The 24,962-nt window shown below is 48.7% G+C and overlaps 1 protein-coding gene across 5 annotated transcripts in view; it reads left to right on the forward strand.

Annotated features, from left to right (window-relative positions):
• Positions 1–24,962, forward strand: part of LEF1 (lymphoid enhancer binding factor 1) — a gene marked incomplete at its 3' end in the record, with an annotated part of 69,197 nt that overhangs the window by 22,787 nt on the left and 21,448 nt on the right. For 3 of the 5 annotated variants that reach the window (XM_081998796.1, XM_081998797.1, XM_081998798.1), the window contains exons 4-5: positions 17,780–17,912; positions 21,854–21,944. In XM_081998796.1, the coding sequence (XP_081854922.1) occupies positions 17,780–17,912; positions 21,854–21,944 (224 nt within the window). Of the gene's footprint in view, positions 1–17,779; positions 17,913–21,853; positions 21,945–24,210; positions 24,295–24,962 lie in introns of all 5 variants that reach the window. The other 2 variants (XM_081998794.1, XM_081998795.1) reach the window with 1 other exon arrangement.

Here is a 24,962-nt window from a genome sequence, read left to right on the forward strand (position 1 = left end):
CGACAAGCCAAGCAGGAGATTTTGTGTTTTCATTAGCTGACAAATTTTCAGTGGCCCTTATTAAATATTACTTCCTACAGCCATGCCTGACTCTCCCGAGTGCCTGGATGAAGCAATGTGTCCATAAGTGCTTTATGAAGAAAACAATGCCCATTATCCCACTTACACAGGTGGAAAAACCCTGTCACAGGGAGGGAAGCATCCACTGCTGGGACGGGCCAGCAGCACAGCTCCCAGGCAGGGCTCCACGTCCCACTCGGATGCTCGGTCTCCCGCAGCCTGCTTTCGCCTTTCCGCAAGAAAACGTGGCTCTGCTGAGGCACGCCCATGCTGGGTGCTGGCATGTGGGACCATCCTGAGGGCATGCCTGTCTGTCTCACCCCTGCTGCTGGAAGGGACGAGGGCCCTTCTGCAAGTGTGCACCCTCCTGCTAAATATAGCATCAGTGTGGGCTCTATTTTTAGCGTACATTTTAAGTGTTCTTTTCAGTGGGAGCCCTGCGGGATTTCGGCAGCAGACCCCACAGCTGGGCTTCCTGGGGCTTCGTGTCCGTTCCGGGCCAGGAAGGATGTGCCGGGGACGGAGAGCTCACGTGGCGCTTGCCGGCGGCCCTGCGTGCTCGCTTGGACGGCTGCTGCCAAACAGGCAGCGTAGCAGCTGATGGCTGCCTCCCGCTAATTCAGAGCTCCTTCCTCTGCCGGGCCACCGGGTTTTTTTGTCCTTTCTCTCCCCTCCAAAAGCTGGTATGAGCATGGCTGCTTGGAGACCTTTTCCCTCCTGCTCAGGTGTGGCCACTGTTGGCCAGTGTGCTCCAGAGTTAAGAGGGACTAAGCCGTAAGCGTGAGCAAAGATTGGTTTAACCTGCAACCTCAAGTAAATCCCTTTCAGACCACTTCCCCCATTCAAGCTAGGGTTTGCTACCATCGCTGCTGCACCCCGTTGTGTGTCTGGCTGTGGACTGGCACTCCCTCTAGACGGCGAGGCGGGGGTGAGAAGATGAAGACTTGGGCAGCAGGGGAAGGCTCAGCATGCTGTGGTTTAGGCTTGTTGCATGGGACTGAACTGTTTTGAGCTGTTGCTGTAGATGCCCACCCACCCGGTTGTGCCACAGGCAGCAGCTTTCCTTGGGCCAAGCTGGAGTTCACACCCGCCAGCAGCCTCGGGGGGACCACCCCTCCCTGCTCCAGGGCTGTTTGGGAAAGGCTGCTTTTCCTGGTAGCCATCAGGAAGGATTCTGCAGTTCCTGAACAAGTGTCTGGGTGCAAGATAATGATGGGAGACCCACGCTTAGTGCCCCTGAGTTTGTGATCTGCAAAATATACTTGTAGCTGCGCACGCTGGCAGTACCGTCCTGCATGTGGCCCATGCCCGGGGGAGCCAGGGGAGAGAAAGGTGCTGCTATTTTTGTTCCAGCGGTGGTTTATGATGGTTGTTTCGTTGCCTACATAGCTTACGGTGGGTGGCATTCACATCAGACGCTACCCCACACCCGAAAAACAGAAAACAAACAAAAGCTGAGATAAGCAGTACTTTAAGGAAGATCAAAAACTCGTCTGTGTTTCTTTCTTCTTGAGGGAACCTACGGTCCTACTGACAGATCAAATGCAGGTTGAGGTATGTATGCACAGGGCTCTCAGTGGGCCTGTTGTTCCCCTCTAAAAGTAGCAAATGAGCAGTATTACTGAGAGGATGTGACAACTCTGGTATGAATCACCCCATCAACACACAAAAAAAGTATTCTCTGAAAAGGTCACTTCTGTCCCGATGTAGATGGTCAAACGTTGCCTCACCATGTTGTTGGGACAGTGCAGTATATGGTGGGAGACAGTAAAATGGCTACTTTTCAGGTGGTAGTCGCATAAAATGCGCATCTTGCTACTTTATCTCCCTAACAAACTTGCTGTGGCGCGGCATTACTTTCTAAGCCTGCTTTATTCTCATTTCAGCTTGGCTTTACTGGAGCAGCCCTGGCTTGTGCTCAACGTACCAAGCACCTATGTGTGTGTTTCCAGCCCTGTTACCTCAGATGGGTCGAAACCCGATGGCTGAATAAAAAGCGTAACGTTGTTGAGCTGCGTTTTCTTGCTGAAGGTTTACGTGCATCTTCATTTCACTTGCATAACTCGCATACATAGGGGCTACTCTCTGCTGCTATTGCTATGCAAGAAGTCAGCCTCTAAACTTAGCTCTGATCCCAGCCACCTTCCCCTGAAGATGCATAGCACTTCTTCTCACCGTCATTGCTGACAGGCGGGTTTTATTCAATTCACATCAAAGATCTCCTTTCAGTGCTCTTTGGTGCCCGTGTTTCTTTGGGTTTTACCCTCTGCGTCCCTCGCGTGGTGGCCCTTCTGCCTCGGCGGTGCAGGCAGCGGGGCCGGTGGGTGCCTGGCACGTATGGCTGCGGGAGCTGCCACTGGTGTTTGGGAGGGCACAGTGCTGACTCTCCTCCGATCTAGGCAAAATCCCGTGCCAGCTGGGTAATGGGGAGAGATTAATGACTGCCTTGGAAGCCAGTTTTCCAGCATACTGGCCGGAGGGCAAGCATCATGATAGTTGTAGCAGCTGGTTTGGAGAGGAGGGAAACGAGGGGAAGATAAAATTGCACACCCAGAATGCCAGGGTAGCCTGTGTCCATGCTTTGATGTCTTCTCCCTCCACACCCTCCTGTGGGTTAAAAATGAAACTAGGCTGCATTTATAATGGGTGTGTGAATATCTGTATTTAGCTCCAGCGAGCAAGCTCCTAGACTGGATCCTTCTATGTGGAGAGATACAGTTTGGACAAACACAGGAAGGGGTATTTTCTGTGCCCTCATTGTGGGGACGGATGGACAGAGACAGACACACATTTCATTGATGCAGGCATCGTAGCCTAACACATTCTGACACACATGTGCATGCTGGGTTATGAAAGGGGATGAAGGGAGATTAAATGTCCTTTTATTCCTCCTTAATGGTCCTGAAGGGTGTAGGTCAGAGTGGGGGTTCCCCGTGCCCCCCACTGGCACCGCTTGGGGCTGTGGGGAGACAGCCCTGTTAGGGTCTGCAGCGAGGACACGGGCACTGTGCAATAAGGAAACGTAGCTGCGAACCAGCCTCGAAATCTCTAAGATTGGTTTGCGCAACGGGGGAAGCGGAGGTGCCTGTTGGCGGGGGCAGGAGCCGTCCTGACACCCTCGGGAAGGCCAGGATGAAAGACGGGGTTCCTCCAAAGCGGCAGGCGGGGTGCGCTCGCAAAGGCAGGTAGCTCAGCGGAATTCAGTCTCCCTCCTGTTACTGTGCAACACTTCTGCATCCACTTCTGCATGGCACGCTTTAATCAGCAACCCTCCCCCCTTGGCCCCCAGGCCTCAAAATTCCACAAAACCCAATTAACAGAGATGAGAGAGCTCTAGCATGTATACATATGAAATTTCAGAAGGCTGAAAAAGAGACTCTTAATACCATAAAGCCTGCCCTACAGTAAAATTTGCATCTGAAATCTACATAGTTAACCCCCGTGAGGAAGGCAGCATAGCTGAGCACAACTTTTTTTCCCCCCAGAGGGGTAACTTATCCAGGTCTGCTCGGTTTGGCATCAGCCTGCCTGCAGCTGAGCAGTGCTGCAGAGCAAGCCCCGTGCCTCGTCTACAACCTGCAGAGAGCACCGAGGGGTTGTAGCTCCAACTTTAGAGACCCTACAGCCATGGCCCGAACAAAACAAAACAGCCCTAGCCCTGAGAAGATCACAGAGACTTCTCTAGGTTAGCAGCCGAAAACAGGCTGGGTGGACATGGTGCTCGCGTAGACTCATTAAAGGAAGTATTCAAGGCTGATCTAATTGTCACAGATTCAGCACATTCAAGCCAGGTGTTTCATGCTATACTAACCTACACCGGCTTGTTTAAATTGCTCATCGTTGAACTGTCCTGAGAAAGACACCCCCCCCTTTAAAATAATTAGAAACAAACAAACAACCCTCAGCAAATCTAGTCCTTTCTGTACAGGTTCAGTGTTCAGAGGGGAACTGAGGATAAAGCTTTATTCCCCTTCTGTGCTTTTATCTATCTCTTTTGCTATCTTGTTTGTGTAAGATACAAAATTTCTCCTCCTATTATCCTACTTACAGCTTAGTCGTGTACTAATTGGAGACCCTACTTCTGTTGCTGTGCTCTTTTTTGAGTCTGTGTATGCGCGTCTTCCATAAGAGCAATACGCAAGTAGCCTCTTTAATTAAGAGAAATTAAGCAAGAGCTGAAAACTCTCACCTGAATGCTTTATGTGATTCCCCTAGTTGACAGTGATGGGTTTGGCTTTAAAGTGGCTGGTATCTGGGGACGGCAGTGGTGGGGACTGGGCAGTGTGCTGGGAACACAGGTAAGTATTTCCCTGCAAAAACACGAGACCTCAAAGCTGCTTTTTTTATTACCTCCGGATTCTGCAAAGGGCTGGTTATCTCACGCTGCGAGCCAGCATGATCAAAGCCCCGGGAAAGGTCAGGCATTCCTCCAGGAGTGACACTCGGCTGCCGGCAGCACTCCTCCAGCCCACGGCTCCCACAGCCCAGGCTGCGGCACCACACTGAAATCCTTTATCTCGTTAACGAGTGAACCTACAGATTAGCCAGCCTGGCCTTGGCTTGATGTTGAGAGCGTGTAACACCTGACCTGGGTTTTCTGGAGAGGAAAGGTGTTTTTTTTTTACTTAAAAAAAAAAAAAAAAAGTTGTGGGGGAGGTATTTCCTTCCTCTGACTTCATGCAAGAGAGCTTGATGCTGAGAAAAGCTGTGCTTCATCTTTGCTGCATTGAAGGAGCTGCTTTACTGATGTTCTTAGCTCCTAGTTTTGTGCAAGTGATACAAATGGTGAGTTCCAAAATGTGGGGCATATGAGAAATTATCCTAAGTAACTTCCTGTGAGAGGATACTGTTCGATCATTGTTTTGATGGACTGGTATTTAATTACTCACTTTGAGCTAGTTATCCCTCACGAGCAGCTTCTGCGTGGACAGAGATGTTTGGGGAGGGCAAGCGGAAGGAAGTGATGTTCAAGATGAGCAAATCCCGTCTCTGTTTCTGCACATTAGATGCTGCATTTTTGCATCTGTGCTAGTTTGGTGGCATGAGGGGCTGTAGCCCTCGCATTGAGGTGTTGTGGGTTCACCCTGTGGCTCCCGGTCCCATCTCTGGCTGTGGCTGGGGGCTGACCATCCTGAGCCTGGTTGGTTGGTGTGGTGTTTTTGTCAGTTTTGCCTTCAGGCATGGGTGCTGAAACTACATGAAAGGCAAGGGGGACGACTTCTGCCTGTGCTTTGCAGTGTGATAGCGTCTGGGCTGTGACCCAGCACCTGTGAGATGGTGGAAGCATGTTAACAGCCTGAAATTTGGGGTAATATTTTTTTTTTTTAAATGAGGTTAAAGTATCCTTTTACTAGGTATAGGGTAAGAGAGACCTATACATGCTTTCTCTCCAGCAGCATGCAATATTTACAGCAAGGGCACTTACTGCCATGAAAGGCAAAAATTTTTTTTTTTTTTTTTTTTTTTTTTTACAACAGAGCACTTGATTTCTTCTTTAAAGGTCTGAAGTAGATGCCCCTGATTCTATGTCCCAGCCTGTTTCTTGACTAAAGGGAGCAGTAAAAATTTACCTCATCCTCAAAAAAATGTGGCAGACTGTGCAACTGGCTGTGGACAAGTGGCCTCTTGAGCCAACTGGAAATGTGTCTGTGTGTAGCATCCTCCGGGCCTGCAGCCAGAGCACCCATCTCTGCTGCCCAACCTCCAGATGATCCTCAGATCCTAGAGTGTCAAGCTAAAAAGCGTGCTTCCCTCTGCAGGGGAGAGGGGAGGGTCTGTTCCTGACCTCCGAAATACTGTGCTGGGAATGGGGAGGGAGCCTGCCGGTTCTGCTGGGAGGGAGGGAGAGAAGAGGCGGGGGGGCGGGGGAATTTAAAAATTTAAGATTTTCTCCAGTGTGTGGTTGCAGACCTCGACCACGTTCCTGGCTGGTAGCAACAGCTGGAGGGCTGTTGGGTGGGAATGTCACCAGCTGAGTTTGCCCAGCCCGCCCCAAGTGCCGCAGCAGTTTTGGGGCTTACTGCCCCACGGCAGCGTGCATGCAACGGGCTGGTCTCGTGTGTCCACTCCAAAAAAGAAAGGGATTAGCGTTGCATTTGGGCATCTCTGGCACTCTCGACCGTTCACCCTGTCAGCAATGGAGCGGGGAGAGGGGCTGAATGCTTCCCCAAGCTTTCCTGGCATGAGCTAATTTTTTGCCTGATAAATTGCGTAGCGGTGTTTTGCAGAGTCTAATGTGGCTGTATTTCTCCCAAGCGCAGCCTTTATTGCGATGAAAAGTACTGACGAGGGATGCAGTTATGATAAGAAATTGTCCACCTTTACCCCTGCCACGCTTCAGGGCCGGGGGGGAGGTGATTGCACAGGCGAACGCTAATTGCATGAAAAAATCAAACTGTTGGTAATGACGGGACGATGGTAAACTTCAGAAGAGCCTATTTAATGAAATCGAGCATAACTCTTATATAATGTTTGTTTGAGTTTAGTTGGATTGAAATATAATTGCGGGGCGACCCGTTGCTACTAGCGGGGCTCTGTGTGCAGCCGTAAGCCCATCTGGAAGGGTGATTTACTGGAGGCTTGGGCAATCTGGCAATTTAGGCTCTCTTTTACGATGTTTAGACTTCTACCCGTGTTGTAAAGTGCAGCACAGGGTTTTTATGAGGATGTAGGTGCCTGCTGCACAAAACTTGGGTTGTGGGCTGGGTGTGTTTTTTTCCTTTTAAGAGTGATTTTTAAATTTTAAAGGGCAGCTCTTGAATTAGAAGGGGGGAAAAAAAAAATCAAGTCTAGCAGCAGGCAGAAATATCCTACGCAGGATTTAAAAGGCATCACGTGTGTTGTGCATACCAGCAACCTTTTTTTTTTTTTTAAGCCCTGTGGCCAACTGGGAGAAGGAGCATAGTAGTAACAGACCAAATTGAGTGGGATGGGAAGGGGGAGCAGGTGACCCCCATGTTTCTCACCATGTACCCCCATCTCACTGGCTGCCCAAGGTGGGGCCACCCCAGCCGCTGGAAGAGCCTTCAGGTCAGTGCCCAGGATGGCCGTGTGCTTGCATGGGCAAGGCCTGAAAACTGAGGGAAACGCCTGATTTTGGGGAGCCTGAGGGTGCTGTGCAGTGCAGTAAAACGAGCTGAGCAGGGCTGGGGGGGTCCAGGCAGCTTCCCAGGGGTGAACGCAGGGTGGTGGGGCAGAGGATGGGTGGTGAGCGGGACTGGAGCAAAGCCAGAAGATGGACGATGCCACCAACGGGGGGAAAGATGCATTTTGGGTCCCAAGGACTCCCTGGGTCACGGGGGTGCCTTTCGGCAGGCATGGGCAGCTCTCAGAGGCTGATGTAGCCCTGAGGCTGACGTAGGAGCATCCTTCCAGGGCTCCTTCGTTGGCTCTTCTCTGCAGCCGGAGGCAAGGCTTGCCCTTGAGGTTGCAGCATCTGCTTTTTTGGGAGGAGGGAAGAAAAAAAAAATCTTTCTTAAGCTGCCCTGGGAGACAGAAGACTGTAATTACAGTACTCCCCTGACCAGAGTCCTCTCCCACTGGCAGCCTTGGGGCTGGGAGACGTCAGTCTCTCTTTTTTTTTTTTGTACCTTCTGCGTTGCCGACTGGCAAACGGGACTGAAAATACTGAGCATTTAGATTATGTGTCGGCAGCTTAGCGTCCAGTGGTGTTTTGCGGTAGGTTCATTGGTCCTGTTTACACCAAGGGTCCAAATGAAACAGTCAGCATCAATGGTTTGGGCAACAAAAAGTGTTTGCAGCCCTGTTCCTTTGAGCCTGTGCCTCGTTCGAGTCAGTCATCTTTACTCGTCCTTAGCTGTGTGCTGTGATTTTTATATTTTTAGCTACATGTAAGTGTAATTTTAGAGCATGTTTTTGTGTCTTGTTGGCGTGATGAACCCTTGTGGGACTGATCTATAAAATTAAGTTGGTTAGTAGCTTTTCAACACTCTTGTTTGTATTGAAATCATCCTGCACAATGTTGTAGGGAAATAATTCCTGTTGTGACCTTCTACTGATGGTTCAAATAACCTGTCTGAGAGACATCCTGTTTCTGGAGGTCCCTATTGCTTTAGTTGCTGTTAAAATTGGTTTTGCCTTCTGTGGACCAGTGCTGCAGAAATGAAGTACTTGCAAATGCATTTTACCTCCAGATAAACGTTGCAGTTTGCATTTTCAATCCTAGTGAAGCTTGAGCAGACTGCTACTTTTGGCCGAATCATTTATACGTTTATAGGGATTTCTTTTCTTTTTTAGTTTAAAAATGAATATTTTATTTTAAGCCTTTGGACCATCTTGCCCACATCCAATGATGGATGTGTAATGAGATGACTTTCTACCTCCGCTAAATGGTTATATTGTTTGCACTGATGTATGCTGAGACTTGATGCATTAAATCTTTGGTCATTAGCAGATGCCATTAGCAGAAAAGTCCAAATCACTTAGAGCTGGGACTTAAGACTTTTTATTAAAACCTGAATTTGCATGTTATTGGATAAATCTGTTAATACGGTTTAGCTGGACTCAGGGAAGTTTCATGAAAACTTTTTCCAGTGCATACGCAGGGTCAGCAGTGCCGGGGAGCCTTGAATTTGGAGAAACTGGCCCCTTTGGTGCTTCCTTCATATCCCGTCATATGCCGAGTGACCTGTCGATCCCACCCGGCCCTGCCTGCCCCCATCACCCTTAATGCTGTGCCCCCAGCCCCGGCTGTCGGGGTTGTGCTTTGCGCTGGGCCCGGGACTGCTCCAGTTCCACCAGGAAATCCCCCTGAAGCGGGGTTTGGCCTCGATGGCGCTTTCCCCCCGGGAGCCTTTCGGCAGCGATGGCGTGGTGGGGAGCGGGGCTTGCCAAGGACCAGCTGCGGCGTCATCGATGTCGTCAAGTTTGTCACTCCTCTGTCTTCACAGCCTTTCCATCTCCTCCTCCTGGTTCTCCTCCTCCTGGTTCCCCCCCGCCTAAGTTTTTTTAGAAGGCGGATGAGGCAGGAACACTTCCAAAAACATCAGTCACGTTGGGTAGCATGTCTGGCACAGCTTGATCTCTGTTTGGCTAGAGGTATGCAGTTGCTACCTGGTCAGCCTCTAAGTTGCAGATTCAGGCGTGGTGAACAGAGGTTTTTGGACACATGAAGGTGTGTCAGGTGCTGGCACAGGCATCTGAGCCCTTGTCCTTACCTTCTATGAGACAGAGCTCAGATGTCTTCCTGATGCATGCCATGCTCTCTCATTTCTTAATTAAGAACATTTCTATTCAGTGCATCTTAAAAATTGCTGCTCAAAGAGAAGTTGACCTATTTCTTAAGTCTTCTGGGCCTCTGATGGTCTTCATTATAGCATCTGGTGTTGAATGGGCTGTAACATAGACTTAATGTAAATACATTTAGTGGAGGTCTTATTTCAAGCACTTTGATCCACCGCCTGTGCGATGCCAAAAGGCATCTTCCTGTCACCAGGGTGCAGGACAGGGTTTTTCTCGGTTCCCCCCAGGAGCCTCGGTCGGTATCCTGTGGGACGCGAGGAGGCCGATGAGGAAAAGTCATCCCATCCTGTGACGCACGTTGTCTGCCAGAACAGGAATGCTGGGCTTCAGAGGCTGCCGTCGGACCACCGGCTTTCACACAAAACTCGTGTGTTTATGTAGTAGGTGGCATTTTGTTTGCCTGAGCGGTTTCCATGCTTGATTTAAGTGGGTGCTCGAGGGTGCAGAGGAGTCCCTGGTTTGAATGTTGGGCTGAAGTGCATCCCTTTGCCCAGGAGGGGCACATTAGCTCATGAGTCTGAGTACCCCAGAGAAGATGCCAAAGTTGTCGTGAGCGGGGATGCTGATAACCTCGAGGCAAGAAAAACAAGCTTGTATCTCTGCCTTAACGCAGCAGACAGCTCTGGTAACAGAAACCAGAGCAGTGTTGTCCCCAGGGAAGAGCTAAAGACGGCATGAGAGGCAACACTCGGATGGGCTCCAGCATCTTCCCTCCCGCCCAAAAGTCCCATGCACTTAACGCCACTGCTGACCCCCCTCCGGCAAGCAGCCAGGCTGTGGGCACCGGTTCCTCTGATGTCCCACGGGCTTCCTCTTTCTGGTTAGGGCAGCAGTCCTTATCCTTAGTCCTTACTAAGCAATTAGTAAGCCAGACCCCTGTGACTCAGAGGCTGGAGCTTGGGTTTGTTAAAACATTGTGGTGCCTGTGTTCCCCTTGGCCAACAGAGACCAGAAGGAGCTCTGGGCAGATCAGGAAATGATGGGGGAAAATGCCTTGTCAGCTGACAGGACTGGCTTATATGTGGCAAGGATGTGCGAGGCGGGAGCGGGGATGCTGCACGGGGTAAAGGCTGGGGATCCACAGCCTGTGGGACATGTTCCCATCCGGGGAGTTAAGTATTTCCAGTGCTGGCGGTCCCACTTAGCAGGTTTTGGGACTGCTTAATGACCCCTGGGGTCGGGTGTGATTTGATGCTGCAGTTCGCCACTTGTTGGGTACAGGCTTCTTGGTGCATGTATTTACATCAGGAAAAAGATGAACTGTTCGGGATGGGCAAGGTTAAAAGGACCAGCATGTGGGAAACGGGGCTTAAAACGAGCACTGGCTGGAAAATTGCAGAATGTTTAATTGGCAATTAATGGCTGTCAGAGAGGACGCAGTGGTGAGTTTGGAGAATGAAATAAAAGACTGCAAAATATTTTATCAGGGAAAGCCTTCCCTGCGAGCACGTGGCTTTGCTGGTGACCTGATGCCCTATCAGTTGTTAGTGCGTATTTCTAAAACTAAGGAGCTGTGCGACGCGAAGTATAACCGGTGTATATGTGAACTTGCGATATGTAAATAGAAATGGGCTTGTCCTCCCCTGATCGGAGCCTTGCAAGACCTGCCTGGCTCCTCGTGTGGTTCAGCAGCACTCCAGGTCCCCCGACAGCCTTCCTGAGCAGGCGAGAACAAACAAATTAAGAACTCACGGGAGAGAAGAAAACGAAGATAGCAGGGGATTTCTAATCAAGCTATTTTAATACTGGGTGTGCTTTAATCACTTACTTAATGGCAGTGCTTAATGAACACTTGAAATAAAACATGTTTCTGTCAGAGATTCAACACCCGTGTTTTTAAAACTGTCTTGAGGGAACTCAAATGTTTATTACGACTTTTCAGCAAAACCCCGTCGCAGTTGTGCTATATTAATTTCCAGGATTGAAGCGGGGAGGTGGGGAAGCTTGGCAAAAGACAAGAATGTAGACAAGCCATTAGTGCAGTGGTTTCTCACTAACATCACAATTAACCTGAATCCGGTTACTGATTGTAATCCGTCTAGATAGGTGCTTATCCCAGGCTTTATCAAATCGCATTTACTCTTTTTTTTCTTTGCGATGTTCCCCTGGCTGTGTACTGAAGTTCTTACTGTGCACCCACCCTTTGGGCGTCAGGCAGAGCGGTTTGCTCTGACTCCTCTTGCCTGTCCTCCTACACTGCCTGCCATTTCCAGCCGTGACACCCCCTTTGCTTCGGGTGCTGATCTCTGTGCCCGCAGACCACAGCACGGCACCATCGGCCGTGAAGCTGCCTTTCCCATGCATTGCAGCCCCAGCCGCTTGCTGCTGGGCTTCCCAAAAAGGAAGGTGGTCTGGGTGGCTGGAAAATGGGCACAAACTTTTCCTACTCCCAAATAACCACGGGAAGCTCTAGCGGGGATCCTGGGTACCTCCTTTGGCCACTGATGCGCTGGCATCTTCTTCTCCCCATCTCCCGGGGGTCTCCTGGGATGCTGGGGCTCTGCGGTCGTCTGATGCATGGTGTCCTGGGAAGGGGGGGGAAGCCTTCAATGACTGACTTAAAGTAACTTTTTTGTTTTCCCCTTAATTACCTGGTGAAGTGATGACATACAGGACGTGAGGAAAAGGGGGACCAGGAGGACTTTTTTTCTGACCTTGGCTAGCCATCAGTTTACCCCCTGAACCGAAATCGCACGTTTCTAGTTTTGTTCTGACGGTTAGCAGTTGCAAAGCCGTAAAGCTTCACGTCGGAGTGGATGCAACATTTCACTTTGCCTCCGTACCATGGCAAGTCCCTGGGGTGTCACCCCCCGCTGTTTGTAGGCACAAAAGGTCAGTGAGATAAATGGCCTCCCATTGCCAAGTTGTGAAGCGGGGTAAAAAGACTGTGCCTTTTTTATTTGGCTTGCATAAACCACTATATTTCTAAGCCCCCGTTTCCTGTGAGCGGGGTGTGCTAGTGGGTGTGCTTTCCCACTCCTGCTCACTTTAGTGTCAGCTGAGGCTAAAAGTAAGGTCACAAATCCACCCCCCCCATATCTGCTATGTCATTTTTCTCAATCGCACCATCTTAACGATTGGAGAAGGTTTTGAAAATTAAGCATAAAATGATCTCTGTGTCAAGAGCCTAGAAGGAGGTTGGCTTTGGACGTAAAACTGTCTGCTCTAAATAAATGGTTTGGGGGTGGGAAGGGAGTAACCTGAGCTTTCTGTTTAGCAAGCTTGCTGCGTCTCTGCAAAGTTGTCTGTGGAAAGAGATTGTATGATGGCTTCCAGGGAGGTGACAAATTGTAATTGCAATTATTGCTGGTGTTGATGAGCTTGTTTCATCTATTGGTAACTACTTTTGGCCGGAACACCTTACTCTTACCTTCTCTCCTTCTTGGTCTGGTCCCCCTGTGCTAAAGCTTGTTCATGATGAATCAGGACATGGGCCTAGTTTTGCCATTGCTCCAAAACTACATTCTTCTCGGTCTTGCATTTTTATTGCCACAGCTGGTTAGCAAAGGCATAAATGCAGGGTTAGTACAGCCATTAAAATGCTATCGCTATTTTGAGAGGACAACTGAAACTGATGTCTTCTGGGTTTGCTAGAATCTTCTGCCTAAGAGTGGTTTCAGGGCTCTAGAAACTAGAAGTTAAGCTGAAAAAAAGAAGTGCATTTTTCTTGTCCCTTCAGGTCAAGGTATCCTCAAATCCTCGAAGTCATTGGTCTTTTTATTTTGCTGTACTGCTGTAGCAATAGTGAAAGGGTTTGGGGTTGGGTTTTTTTGGAGGAGCTGTTGTTTTTTTGCCCCCTGAACTTAACATTTGCTGTCAAAAGCTTGAAGCCATGTTTTTTTTGAAAGGACCCTCTCGTTTTTGTTATTTTTTTTTTTTTTTAATTGGCTTATTTTAGTCTGAATTGAGAAGACCATCTGCTAGTGCCTGTACCCAATGCACAACTTCTTGACAGGAGAGGAAGAGTAGACAGGCTGGGGCCTTTTTTGGCTTTTTAGAAGCAGGAAATGTTTAAGGAAGGTTAAGGAAGTTTAAGAAAAAGAGAAAAAACCAAAACAACCCAGCACCTCTTTTGGGTGTTGACCCAGGAACACTTGGGTCTTGCGCATGCGGGCGCGCTTGCTCGCAGCTCTCCGCGAGCCTCCCTGCCCGTCTGCGACCTCCTTTGTAGATGCGTGGCCTTTGAAGGGTCGTTAATTTAATATCTTTCCCTGCGCAGCAGCTGGAACAAATGGTCGCTCCAGCTCCAGCGAGCGCTCCCAGACACCCGCCTCGCCCGGCGCTGACCTACAGGCATTTTTGTGGTGGCTGTCTTGAACTTTTTATAGTTTTTGCACACGTGTTGCATATAGGACACCATGCAGGTGCGGGCCTTCACTGAAGCGTTAGCTAGCCGTTCGGTGAGGGCTTGGGTTTGGGGTCTTCTTCTGGCAGTCTTGCTTCTCAAAAGTCAGGGGAAGCTTCCTGGGTTCAGGCTGAATCCGAGGGGCAGCATTTTGCCGTTGGCTCACTGGGGGTGCGTCTGAACTCCCTCGGAGCGTACCCCGCGGGTGGGAGGACAGCGCCCGTTCAAAATGGCGAGTAACGCTGCCCCGTTAGCGTGCTCGCGGAGGAGCTCCACCGCTGGCGAGAAGATTTCTTCCCCACCCCTGATGGGTGATCCCTTCGCCATTAATCTTTAATGTTCATAACAGGTTAGGACACCTGCGTGCCTTAAAGCATAACACAAGGTCTTCAGGCTTGTAAGCCATAGGTCCTCATTTTTTAAGTTTGTTTTTTCCAAATTGCAGATCTTGAGCTATGCTGCGGGTTCAGTTTCCTTTACTTTCCAGGGCATGTGAAGAAGCTTAGGCCCAGAGGTTAAGGAAGGGGACTAAATTGATGTGGCACAGTGTGGTAGTACACCACGTATGCTGCGTCAGAGCTGTGTTAGGAACGGTTTCAACAAGCATCTAACCTCTTCAGATTGTCTTGGAAATGAGAATTGCAGCCTCAGCTGCTTTAGGGTGTTTCTAGAAGCTGCTTGGGCAGCAACCTGTGCCAAAACACGGCATTTTGATGGGCGGATGAAGTGTAACTTCTGTACTAAAATATTGAAGTACCTCATGCAGGACAACGGGTAGTTACGTCATTGTCTCATCAAAGGCGTGTGGACTGATAGGGCTTTGCAGGAGGAGATTTTTAAGGTGGTGTTGGGAAGAAAAGGTGCTCCACGAACTGTGCCTGTGTTAGATGTAAATGTCATCAGCATGCCAGGGAGAGCCGCGGTGGTTGCTGGCTTGGTTAGCGGGGGCTGAGCCAAGCGTGGGGGACCCAGTGTGCCCTACGTGGAGATCACGTTCACCCAGATCGGCGGTCCCGGGGTTCAGGTCTCTGTCAGCCCCTCACTGGTTCCGCAGCTGTGTGCACCGTCTCTGGAGGATTTGGGGAGACCAATGTAGTAGGGATGGCGTGTTTGTGGGAGGAGGCGGCCTATGGGCAAAGAAAATAGGCTGCAGCAGGAGGAGTCTAATGAGCGCCGTACCGTACCTCAGCGTGAGGTGGGATTTTGGCTGTGTCACTCAGCCCTGAGAAGCCTCTGGGGCGGTAATGCCCGCCGTGAGCAGTAGGCATTGGAAGGGGCTTTGGCAGCATCCCCCACCCAGATATCCCCAACGGCAAAGGGTGCAGGACAGCGCGCGTGGGGTCAACCCAGAGTGGGAGGGTGGAGAGGGGGGCGAGAGGGGCATACGGGCCTGTGTACGAAATCTTGGTCTCCTGCCCTGAACCCTCTCTGAGAGGAGGGCCCAGGTAACCCATCTGGGTTGACTTGTAGGGCAGGTGCCGTAGCAGAACCGATTTAGTCCACAGGACTTTTAGAAAATACGTCGTCGGGCCTTTCTCATCCTGGTTTCGCTCTGCAACGTGTCGCCCTGTGTTTTCTCCCCATGTCGATCACTGTGGTCGTCTCGGTGGGACCAAGCCTGCGCCCACGGAGCCCCCGGCCAGTGGCGCATCTGGGTGCCCAGCAGGATTTAGGTGGCCAGAGCTCCCTAGGTCCTCCCAAAGTGGCATGGGGCAGGCAGGCTGGAGAGCTTTTTATTATTGCTATTATTTATTGTTACTTTTTTTTTCATGTTTCTGGCTCTGCAAGACCCCCAAATGCTCTTAATGGCGATGCGGCCCGTTTATATGTTAATTTTAAGCCCACTGACAGGCGGTTTGCTTTTCTCCTCACTTCTCACGGTTCCTTCGCCCGTTGAAAGCCGCTGCCGTGGGCTTAGGGGATAAGGTGCCGAGAATTAGAAAATAAAATACAATCTGTGGGATGCTGGAGAGCGAGGGGGTATGGGGGTTGGCTTGCTCGAAGTACAAATGGGTGATTTCTAAAAGCAAGTAACCCTGATACCAGGGGCATGCATGACAATTACACCCAGCATAATACAAAATGTTAATTACTAAATTTTGAGAAATTAATGCTGATTAGCAGCTGTGTGTGTGACCTAAATACATCTATTGCTTGATCTTTATTCATAATATACAGTTTATTGTTGATAAAGTAATTGCTGAATGGTGGGCTGGCCCACAAGTCTTGTAGCTAAAGACTGAGGCTTGATTTGTAAAGCATCTGAAATTTGTTGGCATCTGTTTTTTGTTGAATTTATACAGGCAGGGAAGACTAATAGCAGTCTGAGCTATCCCCTTTAAAACTCAACTCATATATATTATGGAGAATGCATATTGCTTTTATTATTTGGTCACAAAAATGGACCTAATGCTTGTTGGCTTTAAAACACCTACTAGCGCTGCTTTCTCTCTCCGTCTTGCAAAATATAAGACAAGGCCAAAGCTTAAATTAAAATCCTCAGGTTCTTATCTCTTTCCCACAGGAAAGCAAATCTGTGTTGAAAACCGTAAAATTAAGAGGAGAGCAAGGATAGCATAATTTAGCAAAAATTCATGGCACCAGATTCTGAGCTATATGACTGGAGGGATAGGTCAGACATTAAGAAGATACAGCCTGCTAAGGCAAGTTCCTTAAGGTGGTGCTCTGGAAACAAGGCAAGCAGAAAATGCTGCACTGGTTCCCATTTACTCCCTTTCCTCTGCTCCCACCGGCCTTAATGATAAATTGGGTTGTCCATTTTATAACCCTTCTGCTTCCAGAAGTCCAAAGAAATCCTGGGTTTGTACTTGGAGTATTGTCCTAACATCTGTTTGTGCCGGGACTTCAATAGTGAACTTGAAATTAATTTCATTGGGCTCTTAAATTTTTTTTTTCTTAATTCCTTATATTTGACAGGCTGTCCCTGCTGAGTTTTATTAGTGTTTCTGTCTGAAGGAGAGCTTTTTTTGCCCCTTTTTTTTTTTACTTTTATTAAAAATGTGCTTGTGACATAATTATTTTTGCTAAGGGGCAAGGTAGAGTGGTAGGGTACAGATGAGCCTGTTGCACGCCGGCATGATTGCTACATCTCATCCCGCCATGGGAAGAGCAACTTGTTGTTTCAAGCAGCTTTAATACGGCAGCATTTCGTCGGGACGGGTGAGTCCCGTTGTCTTGCAGCCTTGATCCAAGAGCGTGATTTTTGGGCAGCGTCATGACGAGCGCTCCCTCCCCTACGCCTCTGCCGGAAGCGCTGATGGGAAGCCTGCGTCTTGGCCTACATGAGCATCGCTTCATGGCACTCATTTCGGGACCCTCTCGGGTGTTTGTAGCACTTTGATTTCTCCTTGGCGTGATGCAGCAAGGGGCTTCCCAGCCATCCTTGGGTGGTCAGCGAGTCTCCTCCCTAACTGACCCCTCTGAGAGGCTGCTGCCATCCCCGTATATAAGAAATCAGGCTTTTAAGGGTGGCTTTTCAGTTACCTGCTACACAGACCAGGAGTTCTCAACTGGAGTTTGTAGAATTGCCAGGGCAAAAGCCTACCGTACCCTCTGGCAATGCCAGGGGCTTGTCCCTGCTGCGCCGTGCCGCATTCGCACAGGACAGCAATGGAGAGGAGGAGTGAAAGCGATGAAGCTCGTGTTGCTCTTAAGGCTGGAGATGTGGCAAACTTGCACTTGAAACCTTTTTTTTTAAGTGCTGAAGCTGTAACTGAAGGGTGCTGGCTCTGCCGTCCTTTGGTTACAGCCCTTGCCTGCCTGGCGTGCTGCTGCTCCTGCCTTGTGGCTCTCCAGCCGCCGCTTCCCCGGCCCCTCTCCCGAAACGCCTTTCCTCCTGCTCCCAGCCCCACCTGTTTCCATGTGTTTCCTCAACGTCCATATATGTCCTTGCATGCCAGTGGTTCGAGGATGCTGATTCTGGCAGCAAACATGGTTGCCATCCACCAGTGTTGTGTCTGTCCATCTCTTCTGCCCCCACCCTGCTTCAGTAATACAGATGTGTAAAAATTGCATTTTAGAAGTGTCCTTTTTTAATTCAGAAGCCCCACCTCGCTAACACTGTTTAATTTAATTTTTTTTCTTCTCTTGCAGTCAAACAAGGTGCCAGTGGTACAGCCTTCTCATGCGGTTCACCCCCTCACCCCTCTTATCACCTACAGCGATGAGCACTTTTCCCCAGGGTCGCACCCATCTCACATCCCCTCTGACGTCAGCTCCAAACAAGGTGAGCCCATCCCCTCCTGGGGCAGTGGAGATGCAGATCGGTCCCAGTGCCTCCCACACTGCTGATAAGGCTTTATTTGTAATATTTTAGAGGGAGGGTTCCAGGTGTGCATGCCCGCTTTCAGAGATGGTAATTCTGCCATGATGCTGATATTTAACTTGGCTGTTTAAATCTTTGTGCTCGTCCTAATGTGATAATTCAGGCTTGGTTTACTTGTCAAAGATCTTTTAAAATCTCAATAAGGAGCAGCCAGCCCTCACCACCCCCTGCGGTGCCCCAGGCTTGCAGCGTGCAGCTGTGGAAACGGCAATCATCCCTCACCTTCCCGAAAACAAGCGAAGAGTACTTCAGTAGTGGTGTCATTAAAACCTTTTCTTTCTCCCTTTTACTCAAAACTGTATTTTATGTCCTTGTATTCTGGCTGTCCAAATTCTTCCATATGTCAGTTGGTATAACTGAAGCGTAGCCCATAAAATACACTTTTGAGCCCGCACAATTTAAGGCTTTGCAAACATGACATTTTTTTAACCTTCTCATGCCCGCTGCCTTCTGCAGGTAGCATTGGTTTAGATGTCCAAGTAATGCCCCTAGGCCTCCTTAAAAAAAGTCCCCCAGATCCTCATCTGGGAGCGCCAGACCAGCCCCACTCTGGGTTAGTTTGCAGGCCCCCGGGGAAGCGCCAACAAGCTCCGAGCTGCCGAGCTCAGGCTGCACCAAGAGCTCCTGCCCAGCACCCCAGCGAACCCAGGGGTTTCCTGAGGAGGGTGTGCTTTCTTGCATTGGGATGCAGGAGCTGGGAGGGGTGTGATGGTGGCTGGGGGGGTGCAAGGGGAGGACTGACCCCGGTCAGCACGGATCTGAGCTGGGGTTTGGGTAAGCACCCGAGGAGGAGAAGCCTGGTGGGAGAGCTGGTGGTGAGGAGGGAAGGAGAGGGAGCAGAGAGTTTATGAAGGTGTTTGCTGTAGTCAGGATGTCTGTGTGCGGGACTGGTCCTTGCAGGGTGCCTCTCCCTGCCGCTCTCAGCACTCACTTGTCCCACCACGTGGCGGGACATTTAGCTGACAAGATGATGAAGTTCTGCTTTGCCTGGGCACGCATCCATATGCACAGCTGTCCCATTTATCTGGAGAGGTGTCTAGCCACCATCGTGCAGGGAGAGAGACTTTTTTTAGTTATGACTTTCCCCAAATGCCTAGTTTTTGTTTTGGCCTTGCTACGTAGATAATAACATGGGCTACATCCAGAAAATACCATGGCCTTGCGGCTCTGTGTTTTTTGCTGTTTGTTAATTGGTTGGCTGGTTGGTTTGTTTTTTGGGGGGGAGGGGGAATACAAAAAGCACCGTGCCTGGAAAGCCTGGGCTGTAAATACACGTATCATCTTCAGAGTTGGAAGAGGCAAATGGAGACCTCCTGTCCTCATTTGTCTTTCTCCTTTGCATCGGTGCCCAGGAGAAGGATGTTCACGCTCGTTCTTTGAAATCCCAGGGGTGCTGTGTGTCAGAGAACAGGATTTCCACCTCTTGCACAGGCTGGCTGTGATGGCTGGGGCACACCCTGCTCCTGCAGTTTGTGAGCTCAAGATTTTCGCTTACTGCATGATGGGTTTGCCCTCCTGCGCCCTAGTTCTTTGCCTTGACCCCTGGTTTGTTTTTGTACTTGTCTGCTGCAGACTCAAGCTGAACAACATCTGGTTTGTTGTTTCTGCCGCCCGTTGTCCCCTCTCCCTCTTCATGCCCTCTCCCCTGTCCAGCCCCGGTGTGTCGCACCACTCACGTCCCCAAGCACAAGCGTAGAGACGGGCTCCGCTGGAGGGCGGCCAGGGGCATCTCTGGCACAGAGCTCATGCCCCTCCGGTGTTCCTGAATGGGCTCTCAGTCCTTCTGCTCTGCTCAGCATCCGGCAAAGATGGGGACGGATAACGCAGGCTGGAGACTTCTGGTTTTGGCTGTGACGGTCTCCTTGATGTGTGTGGTCTTTCCATACTCCCCGTTTCGGTGCCGCTGGCATGTGGGAACAGCCCCAATGAAGTGGCCAGTGAAGTTGCTGGAAAGAAAGGATTCCCCACTCCCACCCCAGGTCCTCTGCCAAATGCCTCTGACCATTGTTTCTGTCCTCGCCTCCCACTGTGGGTCTGGAGTGAGGCACTGCCCTGGCACCCCAGCCCTGATGCCAGGGTGCCCTCCTCCCACCAAAATCCCCTGACGAGGGTGTCCACAGCAGCTTGCCTGCAGCACTGCCTCTTGCACCCCAGGCACTTTGGGATGGACACGCAGCCACCGCCTTTCTAAAGGCAGTCATTTCTTTCTTCCTTTTTTTTTTTTTTCCCCTTAACCCTCTCATGAGCAAGATCTTGCTTTGCAGAGCACTGGCTGTGCGGTAGCTGTGTATGTTCCTGCTGGGCATTAGGTAGCTGACAGCCCCCAGTAAGTGGCCACAAGTTTTGCACTAGTGATAACCACTGTGCGTTAGTGCAGAAAGAGCAGCGTCATCCTATGGGTCAGAAATGTGGGTTTTGGGGAAGGAACAACCCAGCTCCTTATGTAGAAGGGGTCTCGGTCTGGCAGGGGTAAGGTTGTGTCATCACTCTCGGGAGCATCAGCCATCACCAGAGATGAGAATGAGAGGCTGGGATTGTCTAAAACCTGCTCTAAAAAAGCATTCCCTTTCACATAAGAACCCTGGGATATATAAAGTGTTCCCTCTCCTGTCAGCCACCAGCTGTTTTACACCTTTGAAAAGACAACTGGCCAAAAATATGCTCCTCAGGTTGTAGTCCCAAGGCTGAGAATTTAGCTTTTTTGAGACAGTAACACCACCAGTATTTTCTATCCTTTCCTGTGTGCAGTCTCGAAAGATACTCTTCAAATCTTATAATTAAATTCAGAAGATTTAAATACGAACTAGGGGGGGAAATAAATCAGTAGCATCAATCTATAAACCAAGTCTCAAGGTAGCACACGCTCAGTCTTGGACCTTTGGAGTGTCACCACATAAATATTTAATGCCCTTTTAAAGCAGCTGATTTAACATGTGAAGTAGACTTAACAATTCCTTCTGCTTCATCCCCCTCTTCCCCAAACACATTTAAATAAACCGATGTCTTTGTGGCCTCTGCAACCGTAATTCCATGTCTCCTGGGGGCATGAGGTTTAGGTGAAGAATGGAGACCGTGGACCCTTTTGGGATAAGGATTAAGCTTTAATCTTGAGGTGATTCTTGCAGTTGTAGGACTCTGTGTTCTGGGGAATGTGAGCTGATGGATCATTTCTGATGGGACTCCTGTTTTTCCATGAAATACTACCAATGCAAAACAGATTGACCTTGGAGCCCACAGGAGTCAACTTGATGAAGAGCTTAGTTGGAGCTGGAGTGACAATTGGAAGCCAAATGAATCATATCAAGTGTGACCATTACAGGCCTGAAAATGGTTCTTAATTAACCACTGATCCTCTGTGGTAGCAAGTTTCCAAAATCTGTGAATCCATGAGGGAACCCGTGAAAATGTACAAGTAGCAATTTACCTAATCTATAGCTCTGCTGCACTGCCTCTTTGACAATGCTTTATTTTCCTCTTGTTTCATGCTGTGTTAGAAGAGGTCCTCAGGATCCGATAGGGTTTGGTGAAACCATTGAGAGGACAGTATTGCCTAACATGCTTTACAGGAGATCTAAACTTGTGCGGGCCCTTGCCCATACATTCATACCCTCCTTCCCCTTTGTTTTTTCCAGTATTTCCCTTTGAAATGCAATATCATGTGAAAGTTATTTATTATTTTAAAGGTAGCATGGGTAGCCTTTTGCTTTTAACAGTAACCAGAAGGTGGTTATTTCTTCTCCAGAGCACTAATTCTGTCATAGTGTTGGCTGTGTTAGCTGTGAACTGTAGCTTGTGTAGTATTTTGAGGGGAAAGTCATTCATTCTTCTGTGCTCTTTAACAGGCATGTCCAGGCATCCTCCAGCTCCTGATCTCCCTACCTTCTATCCCTTGTCTCCAGGGGGGGTTGGACAGATAACACCACCTCTTGGCTGGTAAGATCTTTTAGCTTCTTTTCAGACAAAGGTGCATGTTCACACCATTTGCTGTTGTTGAATCAATTGCAGCATTTACAAAATAAGAATGTCACTGCAGTGAGAAATTACTACGTTATTTTAGTTGAAAAGATCAAAAAATGTCGATCTTTGAAATGAATTGAATCCGGTTTTTGAACATATACAGAAATGGAAGTGTGTAGATTTCACTTTGAAGTCTATATATTTCTTATGGCTCAGATTTGTGGCTCTTGGCATTTGGAAAGATAGCAGAAAACAGTTCTCAAGGAATTAAAGGTAGATTTTTAATAAACAAAATTGCAATTACGGAGGGGAGGTAAGAAGGAACTTTGAAAGCGGGGGGGGGGGGGGAAATCTTGAAACTGCCCCAAAATGGCAAACAAACTTTTGTAGTCTGCTGCTTGTTACAGTTTCTGTATGGAGGGAAGCCTCTGTCGTTGGGAGGTTTTGCTGCTCTTGCTAATAGTAGCCCTCTCAGGATCTTTCCCTGCCATTCAGGATATCATTTTCCTTTTGGAGGAAACACATGATATTTTCAGAGTCATCAGTTTGGCAGCATGCTTCATGTCTGCTTGGGGTAGATAGGTACTTGCCCTCAGATCTGTCAGAGCAAGGAATAAGGAAACTCAGCAACAATTTCAGTGCTTTAGAATATGTGTCTTGACTAATCTGTGCCCATGCAATGAGCGATGCAGATTTGATTTTTTTAGTGTGTTTACGGGAGGGAAACATGATCCAAATGACAATAGGCAAAGAAAACAGAGAGCAGAAGATGGTGAAATGCTGTATTGCTGACAAATCTTTCAGGAAGTGCCACGTGCCTTTTGGAACAAACTGTTATCAGATACCAAACTAAATGATGGAAGTATCTGACTTTTTTTTTCGCCCCCTTATTTTTTTTCCCCTGCCTCCCCATCCGTTGCTGCTCGGCTGACTCCCCAGCGCCAGGCAGTTCCTGGCATTCTTTTTCCAGATGTGGCCAATCATTTCTTTTGAATGGTTTCTCAGTGCAGAGACTGGGGGGAGGAAAGAGGGAAAAGAGAAAGGAGAGATGAGATCCGATCTTATAGGGCCTGGGGATGCGTTCAGCAGCGCTTGCTGACAGCAAGGACGTACCCAGCCGTCCCTTATGCTGTACAGCTTCCAGCTGTCTTCTGTGCAGTAGCGCTACTGAGACTTCCTCCACCACTTTCCCCCCCCCCCACACCCTTCCCCCCTTCCTTTTGAACACTGCTCATTTCCAGTTATGTACTCCAAGTGTGAAACCTGTATCCTGGACCTTATAGAGGCAATTATCCCTCTTTTTTTTTCTTTCCCCTCTGAAAGCTGATCTGCCAATCAATAAATAACTGTTTGAATTGGATTGATGTGTGTGGTGGTTTTTCTGGGCTGGTTCACGTATTTGGGCCAAACTGGTGTTTGTTCTCATTACCATAGTGTGCTGCTTCAGGATATTAATTGTAGTCACGATCTGAACCGTTGCTAACTGAAAGTAACCAAAACGTAGTGATGATGATAAAAACTAGAGAGCACAAATAACAGGCTGGTGACAAAATATTCTGCATTATGTGGGAGTATAAAGGAGGTAAGAATTTCACACAAGCTTCTTTTACTGGATTGCAGAGTTTGAACTTGTAAGTGGTTAAGATGGACTTGTGTTGTGGTGGGCTTTTAGGTGGCTGTGGGTTGTTTGGGTTTTTTTAATCAAATAAACTTCTGCTTAGAAAAGCTGGCCATGTCTACCGCACTGTAGAGATGCAAATGGAGAGAGTCCTAAGTTTTCAAAGACTTAATAAAACTGTTCAAAAGGTGTGACAATTCAGTCTGGTGTTCTTGCACTGATCTACAGTAGAACTGTTTGGAATAAAATGCCGCTTTCCTAAGAGCTAGCTAACCAAATCTGATTCCAGTGTTTTTAAAACTAGGTGAGAGAGGGCTAGAGATAGAGAATGTGCATGCATGCATGTGTGAGTGTGTACATGCACGTGTGCTCTGGGTGAGGAAGGCTGGTTGTTTTGCTTTCTTCCCCAGTGGAAGCCCAGATAGGGAATCTTTCAATAGCGAGGGAGATAGTCCAAAGTGTCAGGTATTTGTTAGCTTTGAATACAGCAGAACTCTCGAAAGTGTTACCTATTACTATTTTTTTGTGACTAGTACCGAGTTCCCATCAAGTGCTTGTAACTCTAGAATAACTACCGAATACCGTATCGTATGATTGATGGGTGCCTTTCTTCTGTGACCTCAGGCAAGGTCAGCCTGTATATCCCATCTCGAGTGGATTCAGGCAGCCCTATCCATCCTCACTCTCAGTCGACCCTTCCATGTCCAGGTAGGTGTAGGAGGTGAATGACTGACTGGGGGAGTAACTGCTGGCATTAGAGGGCAAGTTGCTCTTCTGCTTGCATCTTGGTCTGCCTTTGCTTGCTTTTCAGTCAGCTAAAACTTTATGCGTACATTTTTATTTAACATATTTGTGTAAATACAGTTTGCCTGGATCCCACACTGGTCTCATTCGGCATTTTCTTGGCAGTCTCTGAAGTATTGCAATTAGGAGCACCAGTGAATTGTCAACAATTAATTGAGCTGTTTCATCTGAAATGAGTCGTTAGTTCATTTCTAGATGCAACATACAGTGTGCATCCTTGGGTTTTGTTCATGCAAGTATACAACCAGGTGGATTGTCGCTCTAGTCTGCGTTCTCTAGTTCTAATTTTAAAGTTGTTGGTAATTAGTCTTGAATCATTTAGGTATCACTCCGTGTGGAAACTTGCTCGCAAGTAGGTATTTCATAGCCCAAAACCACTAATGGCATGGGATGCCAGCACAGTGTATTTGTACTGGTGTGTGAATCAGGCGCTGTGTCTTTATGTCTAAGTGCAAGCAAGCAATGCTAACTGAGACTTGGCCGTGACACACTCCAGACCTCTTCTCCTCTGCTTTTGCACTCTAAAGACAGCTTCTTCATCCTGTGCTTGGTGTACACAAGGTTGCAGTGTA

Source organism: Phaethon aethereus (assembly GCF_964289735.1).
Source record: "Phaethon aethereus genome assembly, chromosome: 4".
Taxonomy (NCBI): Eukaryota; Metazoa; Chordata; class Aves; order Phaethontiformes; family Phaethontidae; genus Phaethon; species Phaethon aethereus.